At 42.7% G+C, this 15031-nt stretch overlaps 1 protein-coding gene across 1 annotated transcript in view; it reads left to right on the top strand.

The window, feature by feature from the left end:
- The window catches only part of LOC146194777 (uncharacterized), a 127632-nt gene extending 115984 nt beyond the window's left edge, over positions 1-11648 (top strand). The window contains exons 9-11 of the mRNA XM_084596118.1: positions 3621-3736; positions 8115-8220; positions 11443-11648. Coding sequence (XP_084452244.1) covers positions 3621-3736; positions 8115-8182 — 184 coding nt within the window. The 3' untranslated portion in view covers positions 8183-8220; positions 11443-11648. The remainder of the gene's footprint in view (positions 1-3620; positions 3737-8114; positions 8221-11442) is intronic.
- The last annotated feature ends 3383 nt before the right edge of the window (positions 11649-15031 follow it).

Raw genomic sequence — 15031 nt, 5'->3', positions numbered from 1 at the left:
TTCCGATTGGCTAGCGTTGCCGACCAGGTCATGTATCCTTGCTCAGAAGATGCCTTTTTTTCCGCCTCTCATCAGGTGACTGACGAGGAGATCGTCATTACAAGCACATCCGCTTTCTCTGTAAACGTGGTTTATTAGGCGTGTCGATTATTCGACTCTCCGGTGGTTTTTATTACCCGCCTTCAAAACAACTTTGAGGCACATTCCTCTTTGAGCAGATTTTATTGTTGGTTCTGTACCTTCCGTCCATCCCTTTACATCCCCCCACCCTCCATTAGAATGCATGCCTCTCCGATGCGATGCCTGTTCCCCTCAATGCAACAATTCCAATCAGACTTTCCCTCGATCTCAATCGGTGCAGAACCATTCCTCGTCACCTTCATAAAGCACGCAGCCAATGGTATTCGCACTGTTGTAAGGAATAATTTGATGGCCTCTTTATTGCATGTCTTCTTGTGAATGCATGATTATCCGGATGGTGTCAAATTCTTTTGACCCGAAATCTCAGGCCAAGCTTGACTGGATAATGTATGTCAGTCATTCATTCAGTCATTAGTGCTGACGTGTTCAGCCGTCTGTGAACAACCCTAATCCGCTCTTGTCTCGTCGCATAAGAGAGAAAAACAATTGCTCGGTACATTTATGTATTGAACTTTCTGCCTTCTGCAGCGTTCTCTCACTATCCCCTGCCTTAAACTAACATCGTCATCAACTGGCTATGTTCAAAGACTCAGACAGACTTTTTCTCCGGCTCTTACTTAGACCAGGCTCTTTACAAATCTGCATGTATTAACAGGAGGCATAACAGATCATCTTTACAATGCCCGATGATTAGGGGAAGGAAATGAAATGATATCTGGTCTCTACGACCCTCCTAAATAATAAAGAGTAATATTGACGCTGTTTTCCGGTCGTCGAATGAAAAACTTATCTGTGCTTCTTTGGCGACATAGTCAGCTTTTTCTCAAGATTTTTATAACCTTTCTCGGTCTCATTAGGGTCAACAGGTGTTTTCTATGCTGTAAAGAATTAATGCATAAAGAAGTGGAAATTTTTCTTTCTATAAAAATATATTATGAAATCCGCCCCCGTTGTTGAAAAAGATTGCATCGTCCATCTGGTGCGATTATTGGAGCATATTTTCCTCGTTCGAGCTAGCTTCAAAAATGCCGCTCTGTTTCGGGTTCGGAATGGTACTTCTACTGGTTGTGTCGCTATCTTGCCACTACATACTCACCCGTGCTTCTCCATTATACCACGCTCTTCGTTCGGTGTGATTTTTTGGACGCGGTCTTTGCACCCGTAGAGCGTGCTATATCTTGCGATTTAGTCTCCTGAATTCTGAAGTCCATCATTCATCTGAGCAGAAATGAAAAAAATTCTCTATAAAAAACATATCGCGCTGTTGTCTGGACACAACAGAAACTTTGCCAGTTACTCTACGACCGTCTCTTTGCAGTCGTCACTGACCACCACGGACATCGACGGTTACCATCCATAAAAATATTTCGGTATTCTTGGGTGCATTATTGTTCGCCCTGAAAAGCAAGCTATTACAGTCGCGCACAATCCAGAAAGCCAGCACATGGACGCTGGCACCCACTGTCGCTGCCATCACAACGCCACCCCTCACCCCCGTCTCATGCACCTGATGTGCAAAACCTCCTAGTGACTCCAATCATGCAGCCTTTGATAACCGCGTTCACTGCTTCGGAGCCAAACTCAGTTGACTGTGACCTCAGTTTCAACAGCGAATCAACCTTGACTGCCGCAGGTTAACTGACCATCTCAGCGATGCTACTCGGCCGTCTTATATAGGCTGCGACATCAGCTGAGACGCGCGGTTATTGGATGGGAGGCTTCATCGGTAGAACCCGAGACCTCTTGGCCACCATAATCAATTACTCTCAACATTTTCACCAGATATTATTCAAGACATTTCCGATAATGTTTCCTGCACCCAAATCTAACTAAAAAATACAAGCGTTATTTTAATCACCTATACGTCGTCCAACTATGGATCGAGAACTCAACGAATGCGTTTCCCCGCAGACTCACGCAGAGCAGCGCCGAGCAACGAATGTACAGCCACTGCGAAGGTCACGTGGCACTGAGGCCACTGATTGATGACGCTTAGGGAGTCTATAGAGCGCTGGCGTTTCAAAGCGCGCGCCCTGTTGCACGAGATGACCATAGTTTGTTGTGCCTTAGTGCCGAGAGAAACCATATTTTAGACATTCTAAAAAGTGATGTGGTCAATGCTAATAAGTGGTCGCCAACATCAAATTTAACTCTCCATCAAACTGCATTAGTTCAATGTTAGTACCAAAATAGGTAACGATCTTACTATTAAGTATTGTTTCATTTCTAATGTCCGTAAAAATTCCCCTTATAGTGCTGCCGGAGCCATCTTTATACCATTATTACTGGTATGCAGCCGGCACCTGAGGTACTGAAATCGGATATATCGAATTTTGCTTGTATTGTACACCAGGAAAATCACGCTGAAAATGAGAAGAAAATCTAGGGCAGTGGTACTCGCATTTATCGAACTCTCTTTCAGCGGAACATTTCATATACCGAACCAAGCGCCATGTACCTGCACAGAGAGCTTTTTGTAAGGGCACCCCATTATCATTTTTTGTGCGTGAAGCTCAGGCGCCTGTGCAGCCTAGCGCGCCTCCTGGCACCGATAACGCTATGAAAAGGCTTGACTAGATGACCGTCAAGCCGGCTTGATTGTCTCCGAGATAGTATATTTTTTTGCAACGCTACTCTCGTGCAATGCAAAAAAGATGGAGTTGGATGCACCGGTTGTCATGCTGGGAGGCCCGCCTAGCTGGTCGATGAGTTGTAGCGACTCTAGCGTGGCCTGCAAAGAAACGGAGATCAACTGCACCCTGTATGAATTTAGTCAGTGTATCGAATATAGCTTACCAGTAACATAAGCAGACATCATGATTAGCGATGGTTTCTCCGAAAATACCATCCGGAGCAGCTTTGGTGTGACCGACGACGGCATCTGTGTCACGCGGCGCCCTAATCATACAGGGTGGACAGCACGAGCTCCGATCTGTCCCTACCAAATATTTGAATTAGGGTCACGTCTACAGAGCAGCATGTGGAAACTCCCACTCTCTAGACGCACTGCTGCCACACCGTATTCACGCTTCACGGTTGCAGAGGAGACAATATGCGTGCAGGAGTTTTATATTGATTAATATCTATTTCGCATGCCCTTCTAATTTGATATACCTGGAAGAAAATGTATCAAAAATTAGCAGTAGCATTTTTTAAATTACCTGGCTAATAATGAATACAAAACCCACTAGAGCAGCCTAAAACTAGAGATAAGTCAATCACCCTTCCCTATTTCCAGAGAGCCACTGCAACAGATATCCAGACCCTGGAAAGACACACAATTTAACACTTGTTGAGTTATCCAGAAGCAGTAAATATCTGTCTATTGTTTTGGTGTTTGTTACTCTCCAATATAACTGTTCTGCTGAACATAATGTGATGCTCGAAGTTGATTTACTTTTATTAATTTCCACATTATTCTACATGATTTATATATATTAAGTTAAAATATCAATGCTTCTTTATTTTTTTATTCGAAGTTGTTTTGATGAGGCGGAGCGAAATTGGACTGGCTGTCGAGTAGCACCTTCAGAGATGCCTCCGCAAGGCAGCTTTCCCGGCTGTTGTCCTGCTCTTCTCTGTCCATATATTCTGGGTAAGCTTTCAAATCAGTTTTTGGTTTAAGACACTACCACAGTTTTCTCAAATCTTCATAACCACACACAATATCTTGTAGGTTCTAGGTTGTGTCACTTTAACAGTTTAGCTTGTTTAAAAATTCCTAATTCATAGTTCTAATACAGAATAGTCAAGAGCACCCTGACTCTACAGTTCGACAAACAGCGAGCTAGCTTTTTTCGCTTCCGTTTACCGCCGTGTTAATTTTTTTAGGGGAGCAGATTTTAACATTTTGGCGTAATTAAATCGGCTCCTCGAAGTGTAAACACTAATTCTGTGAAGAGAGTGTGGTATTAATCGTGGCCAACTAAGTAATGAGAACATTATTCCTGATCGCTAATTGAAACTTTCGTCTTCAGAATAACGGTGCGAAAAAGTGTCTTCCGTATCGCCGTCTGCAGCAGACCACACCAACGTATTTAATTGTCACATTATTGTGATGCTGTATTTGCGAGGTTCTGTCACCGATACATCATATTATTCAAAAAGATACAATTCAGGAAGGGAGTGGTGACCTAACATTTATTTCATCATCTCATCAATGTCTTGCATCCCCTTGGTGCTCCTCGGTGAAGCAATACGTAAAAGCCTCAGGTGATCATTATGCATAAATATATGTGAATGCATGAATGAATGAGTTAACCTATGATCGACTTAACTGAGATAAATGCTGTTGGAAAACAAGCCCTCGACAATAACTTAAAATTAAAAATTGCCTTGTGTCAAGGGGCTTTTTGACCGAAGCGCCGCTTGCGCCATAAAAATGCACCACCAGCACCATCATCATGAACATCAATATTTAAATCGACATTTAACTAAACACCTGATTTCGCAAGACGCAGCACCATGCCTGCTCTCGGAGTGCAATTCACGTCCAAAACAGACACTTGTCAGGAGCAGTTCAGCTACAACTCTCTGGGAGGCGGCTTGCTCTTTGAAGCTTCGGAAATGCTGCAGCATACTAACAAATGGCAATTGGTGATGACAGCGTCACGACGCGGATAATATGTGTGCTTTGTTCGGACGCGAGAAGGAGACAAAGTTATAACGTATCCGGGGTTCCCACCATGAGACTGCAGTGGGTTGGTAGAACTATGAATAGAGAATCAGAACAAATATGTACCTTCTCCTTTCAAAATTATTTTGTTTTCCAGTCGAGGATGGTCTTCCTGAGGTTACTTATTACAATACTGAAGTCAAGGTCGGTGAGTTGCATTTATTCCCACACTTCCGGCTCCAGAACAGATAATTCACTATAGAACAGGCATTCAGTATAGCAGGTACTCTTCGTACAAAACACATAATAAAACATTATTATTGGAATGGTGCCTTTGGCCTTTTAGATAGCTAGGAAACTGCCCATAAGTAATAAACCAAAATAAATACGCTACTTCAAAATAGTCCTATCATCTAAACTTATTTTTGAACAGTTTAAAACAACACGTTTTTAAATACGACTGGTAGACGGGTGCTACTAAAACTTCAGAGGTTTCGCCAGGCAATGGTTTTGTGCAGTATACGTTGCGCCACGCATTTTAGTAGCCCGCTTGTTCTGCGTGTCCCGACTCAGGATGATAGCTGGTCCTCAATGCCCGCATGTGCTCTCTCTTCTGGCAGTTTTGAGTTCATGCAATTTTTTACGCATTTGCCTATTTTTCTAATTTTATACTTCTGGATAAATTTTCTACAGTGACTGCCAAATAGTTTCCGGAGTTACACAAACTTGAAGCATTCTTTATACAACACTTTTAAGTCCTTAAGAATAAAAAAGTAAATAAAACAAATTTTCAGAGCTCACAAAATGGTAACTTCTTTTTACGTAGCACGGAACAGCCTATCAACAGAGTGCACAAGGCATAAGGTAAGAGCCGGTAATATATAACGATTGCGATATACTGATGCTATTTCTGACCTTAAAATGTGTCTGCAAGACACAAAAAATATTTTTTCAATTTAAGCGTCAGCCGGGGTGCACGATCGCGGATAACATGCGAGATTCGGGAACCAGATTTTCCCAGCTGCTACTTCTCGGCATAAAAATGTGTGTTCTTCCAATAAAGGCTGCAGCTGCGAGTGAAACATCTGGTGTGAATCAGAACTGCCTTTTATAATTTACGCTTCTTGCTCGTCTCAATAGTACGAAAGAATTTTATTTGCAGTATAATTATATCTGGTTGGGCGAGGCAAAAATCGAAATTCTGTTAACCCAAGCGTATCGTTTGTTCAATATAACAAATCCTGCCAGATTAGGAAAATGACCTTCGTTTCCAGTGACAATTCATTCTTCAGGAGAGAAATGTAATAGTTGTCTAGCCTGGAATACTCGTTAAAATTTTTCTCAAGATTTTGACGGCCCCAAAATAGTGCTGTACGTACATGCACATGAGATAGAAGCGCGGTTGCAAACACAATTACTCCGGGTTATATATTTGCGAACTGCCGTAATTAAATAAAGAATCTGAAAAGTATCGTTCTAATTACGCAACTGTAATCGATTTCTATTCTGTTCCGTTTCTTCGAGCTTTATTGCATTACGCAAACACACTAAAATGCAATATATAATATCCGCTGTCTTCTAATTTGATTTACACGCTGCCAGTTTTAAAAGCAGGTCATTTTCTAAAGTTGTTGCCGCTCATTTGCACTTTAACTGACAAAAAAATCAACCGCTAGACAGTCACACTTCTCCATTGTAGGGTAAGGTGATATTATATCATACTAAATGTGTGCGCGCGCATTTGGGCATTGCTCCGATGACAATGTCTAATTGCTTTGTGTAACACCCCTCTTTGTTTCGGCACTGCGAATAAGGGCTTCAGGTAGTGCCGTTGAGAAGCTGAAAAAGTTCGTTTGCTGATATTTTCTTGGGAAATCAGGTACTAATGTAGAACTATAGCAAGGACTGTGGAATTCTTCGGTCAGAGGTATTGGAGCATCTTGAGTTGTCGGTGCGCATGATCAGGCAGCCATGCTTGCAGTTGTCCAGCCGAACACGGAAGAAATTACTTTGACAGTAACGTTTGGTCCTTGTACATTTGCTTTCAAAGCGGTAGTTGACTTCGGGTAATCATTACTCGTTACGAAAATCGCAATTGAACTACCTAGAACTTCAATTTTGAATGATTTATTCAGTAAATGTAAATTAATCACTTCAGTGAAAATAGAAATTTTATTTTCCAAAATACACATAATATGAACACCTGCAAATAATATGTTGGAGAAACACGGCTGAGAAACAAATATGCATAACGTAATAATGGACAAAGGGAAGCAATTCTAGCTAGTTGGTGTCGAGAACTCATTGAAATTCTGCAATGCTTGGCATTATCATATCCTAATGAACTACTAGCAATTTTTGAACTTTTCGTGTTTGAAAGTTTGGAAGAAAAAGGCCCTCCCGCTATCGTGACCTGCCTTTTTTATTTTTATTTTATAAACATTGGAGTATTCTGCTAATTCTCTCAACGCAAGTCTTCAAAATAGCATGGGATCTGAATTTGCCAACAACTATTTATTTTGAATCCAAATTTCTAAAATGGATTATATACAAGAAAGAGTGCATAATTCATAAAGAGCTTTAGTTGCGTTCAATTATTTGGAACTTTTAAAAGTTTATTCACTTTCCAAGTTTGCAAAATAAAACGTTTTCCATAAAAGACTGAATTTCTGATGACGAAACAATTTTTTTTTTCCATTTTTGAGGGCCTCTACCGCTCAGGTATCTGAATATGCACAGCACGAATTTGTACATATTGTATTGGGAAGGAATGACCTGAATAGACATTCTAACAATATGACAGGTCAGTGATTTGAAACTTCAATTATTTATCGGCACACTTACCAAAAGCACCGTATTATCTTGTTTTAATTCATCTCATTAATAATTTCGTATTCAGGCGTATTCAGCCAGCTTTATAAATTATTTCATTATATCATCCTTAAGAACTTTTTTCGTCTGTGTAGCCACTGCGTGACATCTCAAACTGTGTAGGCATTACCATATAGAATACCAGTGCGCAGATGTCTAAATATTCGGGGAAAATTTTTATATTCATATTTGAACACGATGTCTATCGCTGCATGCCTCAGAGGCATTTTTGTTCCAAAGATGCCACAAGTCTTCGTGGTCAATACCGTCCTCTGTGTGTTTGTATTTTTGTCGTGCCTGTACAGCTACTTTGTATGCCAGTCTTCTGATTCAGCTTTATACGCTCCCCTACTGAACATTACAAATTTGCATTGTTCCTATTTTCTGCAAAAAAAAAAACATTGCTTCTGCACTAAAGGGAAGGCCGCATAATAATATTCTTACCACAAGGAGAATTACTCACCCTTTTATGAAATATTTTCTTCAGATGTGTGCATATACCGCAACAGATACTTCAAGACGTTCATAGTTTTATCAGAACCTTGTGAAAAATGAATATGTAATGCTCGAAGCCACCTGGTGAAAGTGTTGAGGTAAGCACGGAATCAACAGTGCACAAGTGTACGCGACTGCACGTGCATTCTTTGCTTCGGAATTGTAGCCAGTTACCACTGTTGCGTGTTGTTTCACTGTATATTATTGTATAATTCTTTTGAAAGAACCGCTGTTTTGGAAGGTCAGAAAATAATGTTGAGCTGACAAGTTACCTACGAATTTCCTCCTGGCAATTAATTTTCCTCATCGAAGTCAAGTGATGCGTACGGAATTGTTCGCTAAAAACCAATGGTTTCCATGGACTTCTGTCAGGTATTTATCTTTCGAAACATTGCGAGAAGTAGATGAAGAATTCCTTCAGTGACGGTAAAAACCGACATTGAATATATTCTTAACCTGATAAAAGTGCTTACTATGATGAGAAAAAATCGAAGAGACATTCTCTAACCTGGGAGCGCCGGCCAATGTCTACACGGATCTTTATATCTCCTTTGCACACAAACTGTGAATGAGACAGAATGCTGAAAGGCATTTAGCAAGCTTAACAACCCAATCAAGACAACATTAATAACGCAGTCTTACTTGGATACTCTTTGAATGCGTGGCGTTTAATAAGCTTGGCTGAAACAAGACGAAATGGCTTTTAGTATCGTGTATCAATACTGGCCCCGAGAAGCGATATATCATGCCCTTTTCATTCTTCCATCATAACATGACTTCTATTAGTAGTGCCGTCTGCGACTGGCGCCGCTGGCCGGTATATATCTGCCGAAATTCTGGTTCTAAGTACTCACAAGAGGCGGCATGGCTGAGCAGTTTCACTCTCTTTTTGTTTAACCACCACTTACATTCGAGAGTTGTGTAACACCCTCGAGACACACCTTAACCTTCACGAGAACAGAATAGTTCATGAGCGTAGTCAACCGTTAAACTATCCGGATAATTTCTCATATATTTTTGTTACTCATTACCGCTACCTTTAGTGGCCAGGTGAATTCCCTGTAACGATTGAGACGTAAATGGACGCAGCATACAGGGTAAGATATATTTAAGCACGAATTACGCACAAATTATGAAGGACAAATAAGGCTACTTAAGCACTCTGAAGAGGAAATCATTATTCTCTCAAGAGAAATTTTGTTGCGAGGTTCGATGAATACCCGACATGCATAAAGCCGCGACTATTCCGGGCAATAAAGTATGATTCGTGTGGCCCGTTCATTAGCTGCTTACTGGGCAAGTTGGCTCATTGTATTTTGAGTAGCAGCGGGGGCGGAGTACGAAAAGCACGAAGACAGAGACATATTAAAACATATTTGGGGGACGCTCAAGCCTCAGATTAAGAGAAGACGTTTACTTATCAAATACCTTGTATATACCCGATAGTAAGTCATGGGTCAGTGTTTTGGGACGAGTTTTATATTACGATATCCCAATTTTCCTTCAAGAAACGAGTAATTGGATCATCTTTCCTTGAGGACTTTACTCTTTTAATTGGTTTTAAAAGTATCATAAATTAGTGGTGGGGCATCTGATTACTTTTTCATGCTTGCAGATTCATTATTGTCGTGTCTATTTTGGCTACTGGATAGGTCTGTATAACGCTCGTCTTCTCCTTTCAACGCCTCATCCATGCTAGCAATGCCGGTGCGTGCTTTGCGCCTTAGCATATACGCCTGATTTTTACCTGTGCCAATATTTCTGTGCAAAGTTTTCAGACATCTACGGTTGTTTAGAGAAGTCTCTATTTCCTTCATACGATAATCCTTTATGTCGAACATTTTACACTTACTGTTGGTATCTATGCGAGTTTTTTCCTGTGTTTTGAAATGTAGGCATTCATACTTTGGCATTCTAATCAAAGTTCGTTTCTTTAAAAGTAATTCACCAGAACCGTCTCTAAATAACTTACTACGTATTTCTACCGCGCACTGAGTAATTATATGTCTGAAATTTCGAATCATTGATTCTGCACTAAGACCGTGTTCTTTCGTTAAAGGTTAAAATCTGCTCTGTAGTAAGGTAGTGGTTCTTCACCTTTCCTCTCAGCGATAATTTTTCCATTGACATGTAACTTCCTAGTTGATTTTATTATTTATTGAAAGATAGAATAATTCGCCCCTTTCCTTTTACCTCTACAAAGACCACAGGGCAAGGGTTCGAAGGCAGAATGAAGTAAATTTATTTTCCAGCCACCCTTTACAGCTTTTTCATATCCATTTCCGGTCTTCTCTTTTTGAAAGAAGGCATTCATGACTCGTAACCTATTGTGTTCGTTGACCTCAATTAATTACTGCCTAGAATAATTTTTTTTACCTTGGCTTTCAAGTCAATCAAGAGTACCGTATACTGCCCTTTAGTTCCATCACTACCGTTTGTACATCTTCACAGAAACTTACCACAACCTTGTCCCCATGACTGTAAGCGGGTAGGTGGGTGTGGTTCATTTTGAAGGTTGTGCAAAAAACGAGGACAAAGGAGTAGAAGGACAAAGCATGACTGTTTTTTCGCAGATAAGCTTATAGTGAAAACACGGAATAAATACCCATCTCACGGAACTAAAACAGAAGAAAAACAAATGTGATAGCACCAAGTAAAGGAAAAGTGTAGGGCACGATACAGCTAGTGGGGTTGCTTATTAACTAAGATAAGATGCAAAAGCAAGGAGCCTCATAATCACAAAAGCAAACTTGAGGTGTAAACTTGAATACAAAGGTATGAAGCTGGAGACTGAAGCAGATGTGCTCCACATATCCGGCAGTCCGACCGTTCTTCCGCCGATCCATCCGGCCTGCCACACACTACCCGTCACAAAATTTCCACATTTCATACTTGCAGGTGGGCGGTTGTGCCTTAGACACCACTCCCATCCGATGCAATGCGGCTCTGAACCAGCGCAGTAAAAACATAAGTAAGCATCAAGTGCTTGTTGTCGCAGCACGTTCTAGTGCGCATTTAGCCATCCTTTACTGATCTCGCGCCTAGGAATAATTGATTCCGACATTTTAACAGCTTTAGGGCGTTATTGTATCGAGCAACCGGACCACTCAGTTACATTCGCCCTATGCAGCAGCTACAAAGGAAATAGTAGCCGAATATAGCACAGTAATGATATATCTAAAATCCGCGGCGAAAAATGTGTTTGTGAGCAAATTGTTTAATAATAGGAGACGTGGGGTGGCCATAAACATCTTCTTACTGATTGCCATTATAAAGTCTAAAATAATAGGAGGGTTTCTTCTTTTGATGTTTTCTTCTAGGTGTCAAGAGTTTGAAGAGAAGCTGAGGCCCAATTGCAACTGGGAGTACAAAGATAGGAGAAGGCAATTCCCACAGTGTTGCAAGAAAAAAGTTTGCCGCGATGACTACCGCACACACTTCCCCGGCACGCGCGTAGCTATTTCGATTTGGTGACGTTTTGAACCATTTATGAATATGCGAACCAAGAATAATAAACTTTGCTCAGTCCTATCATGCTTCATATTTTCGCTTTTAGTTTAGATGTAGGCATCATTCCTCGGTTCTTTACTAGGAATCACAGTTTTAACTCGGAAGTGCACGATAAATACAAACTGCGTTTAGTGGATGGCGAAAAGCCAATCATGTTGGCATGCGTGGACTACAAATTATCGCGAAATTTCTATCGAATCGTCTGCGACATCCGATGACGGTTGTCATTTTCCCTATCAGACGCGTGGTTTGAGGAGTCACTTTATACAAAGTAACATACATTTTGCGCACACAATTCTCAAACTTTTCTCTGGCTCATATGAAAATCTTGCTCTTCACCAGATTGACCTTTCAAAAGTGTTTGATCGTGTCCGGCATTTGTCTGCTTCTGCTTCTCGAGCGTGCCAATGTCGCATAAATTGTACTTAAAGGAGTGCAACTTTGTTACTACAACTGTTTCACTCGCTTGGTCACCTCTCTGAGCCTATGCCAATTCGACCATCCATGAACCAAACCTGTCCTATGCTACCGCTACTCTTCCCTCTGCCCTGATCCAATTTGTTGACGTGTACTGCGAAATAACAATACCCTTGGTTACGTTCTCTTTAGTAATGTAGTCAACATACTTGCGCATGCCGTTGATTTTGCGTTTTTCTTCACTGATAAGCCCAGTATTGTTAAAAATATAACAACAATTCAGCAGTTTGGCATTGTTTTTTGTGCTGAAATGAATGGCTCTAGATGTTCGGGTCTGTGGTTCGGTTAGAGGGGATCAAGGCCGAATCATTATACCGGAATCGAATGGTCTCGTGTCCCCTCGTAAATACCTAGGAGTTCTCCTTTATGCGTTCAAGTCTAGTGGGCGTTATTGGAGAGAGCAAATCCCGGCCCTTTAAAGCTATGCTCAAACATTTTTTCCGCAGCGTCATTCAATATTTGACCGAGCGCAGGCCTTCAACATACTCTTGGCAACATAAATTTATTCTTTTGAAGGTACTTTATTGCTCCAGGCATTATATGCAAAGCTTTCAGCGAACATATTCGATGTTCATATGGTCCTTCAGTTTTGAGCCGATTCGGAGCGATAACCTATATTCAGGCCTGTTTCTGCTGGCAGTCTAGATTTGACACGTCTCAGTGTCAGGCAGTTAGTTTGCTCGTTTCTTCTTTTTTCTTAATATCTCCCATCCCTGGAAATCAACATTCAGTACCTTCTTCCCAACTTAGTGCCCTTGCCAGGTTTATCTACTGGACCTGGTTATTTGCTTGCATGAAAGAAGTTTACGATCATTAGGTTTCCTGGCGGTTCGCTTTTCGTATGAGTACATATTCTTTGTTTCACAGAAATATTTATACTATGAGTTGATCTCCCTGTCATGCCTGTATTATATTGTCAACGAAGCCAGTGAAACTGGTTCAGCAGGTTATCTTACAACTAAGCAAAAGTACCGGAAAGATCAGGCACGGAACCGACTGGCGGGCGAGCACCGAGAGCGACGAAGACAAGCGCGTGCCAGTCTCCCGAGCTCGCCACATGGCGGCGCCAGTAAGATAACAATGCGGCATTGCCCCTCCCGATGGGAAAGGCATCACCGCGATGCCGAGTGGCAAGGTCGAGGATGACCGTAGTCGGCGAGGATGCGCGTTCACATCATATAGTTAAAGGAAGCAAACAAAAAAATTACCGACGATTCCGTTACTTCCTAATGCGAAATTTGAGCGCAGCAAATAAGCTGTTTCACCTTTTCGATAGATTGAGGCAAAGAAATCGAGCAACACGTGTATGCGCTATCACAGAATTTTTTTTTTTATTTTTCAACGTATTCCTTTAACAAAGACTCCACTAACAGTTCTTGACAGTCATGAAGGAAGCTTTGTGGCCGGAGAAATAGACTGATATATGTTCGACTTGGTACACCAATGCTTGATTCTCAAAGACGAGATTTATACAAGTGCCTCGCGAGGTTGTCACAGCCGTGGGACGCGTTACGAGCGAGAGGAGCGGGATGTTCTCCCGCATAAGTGTGAAGAAATTCCTGTTCGTCTTTATGTCAAAATTCGTCTCGCTCATGGCTCAGAAAGAACTGGCAGATAATTTCGCAGTGGCGAACGGCAGCGACAATTTCGGCTCGGGCGGTGCACATATACAGATCCGCCGCCACCGATCTGGCTCTCTGACTGCCACCGCACAGAGGTTGCATTTGAGGAGGAGCGAAGAAAGGAATTAAGTTCGAGCCGGCGCTTTGACAACCGGAGACTCGCAGGAAGAGGGGGGCGGCGTGTACACCCAGCGGCAAACGATGGGGGCAGAAGCGCGCGCAGCAAGCGGACAACGCGATAAAGGGAGGAGGGAACAGATTGCAGCGACTGACTGATGCTGCTGACGCCGATAGTGAGTCAACCTCAGCTGCGGAGTTGGTTTCAGGGACAACGCCGCCGATGCCGACGCAAACAATATGCTACCCTCGCTTCCGCAGCGCCAAGAACCAGGTCTAGCCGTGGGAAGGTGGTCACGTATTCGTCGACATGCCGGGGCCTACGTGAAATAACCGGCGCGTCGGCAACTGAAGAGCACCCTATCCGCCACACAGGAACAGGGGGGGGGCCTCCCCTCCTCTTTCTGCATGGCGGCGACGGTGTTCTATGCAGTCACGTTATTTTGACTCTCTAGCGGCGTCAGCGGCATTCAGCGGTATCAGTCAGTCGCTGCTAGCGCTGGGGGGATGAAAGGGGGGCGGACCTGGTTACGAGGCCGACGCCGACGCGAAACCCAGGAACGGACGCCAAACAGTTGCGCTCTAAAAAACAAATGTAGCTTGACCTAGCGGGAGTAGAAGGGCTTCATCCTGGCGACATGTACGACTTCCGATTGTGCTTGCCGTCGGTATGAGCTAACAGTTCCTTGCGGGGTCACTTCGTAGGTGACGTCGCTGAGTTTGCGTTTTACTTCGTACGGGCCGACGTAGCGGCGCAGAAGCTTCTCGGAGCGACCCCGCTGGCGAACAGGTGTCCACACCCAAACCTGATCGCCAGGGTTGTAAATTACCTCTCTGTGACGAAGGTTATACCGTCGAGCATCTTCAACTTGCTGTGTCCGGACTCTCAGTCTAGCCAGCTGGCGAGCGGCCTCGGCATGCTGGACGAATTGGTCGGCACCGGCAATCGATGGGTGGGCAACATGTGGCAGTAGCATTGCATCCAGCATGGTGACAGCTTCGCGACCGTATACCAAATGAAACGGTGTAAAGCGGGTCGTTTCCTGGACTGCGGTGTTATAAGCAAATGTTGCATACGGTAGTATCTGGTCCCAGTTCTTATGATCTTCGTCGACGTACATAGAAAGCATATCGGCGATGGTCTTATTGAGTCACTCAGTAAGGCCATTCGTCTGAGGGTGGT

Source organism: Amblyomma maculatum, chromosome 3, assembly GCF_055883805.1.
Source record: "Amblyomma maculatum isolate TAMU_Amacu chromosome 3, ASM5588380v1, whole genome shotgun sequence".
NCBI classification, from domain to species: Eukaryota; Metazoa; Arthropoda; class Arachnida; order Ixodida; family Ixodidae; genus Amblyomma; species Amblyomma maculatum.
This window is presented reverse-complemented; position numbering and strand designations above follow the sequence as displayed.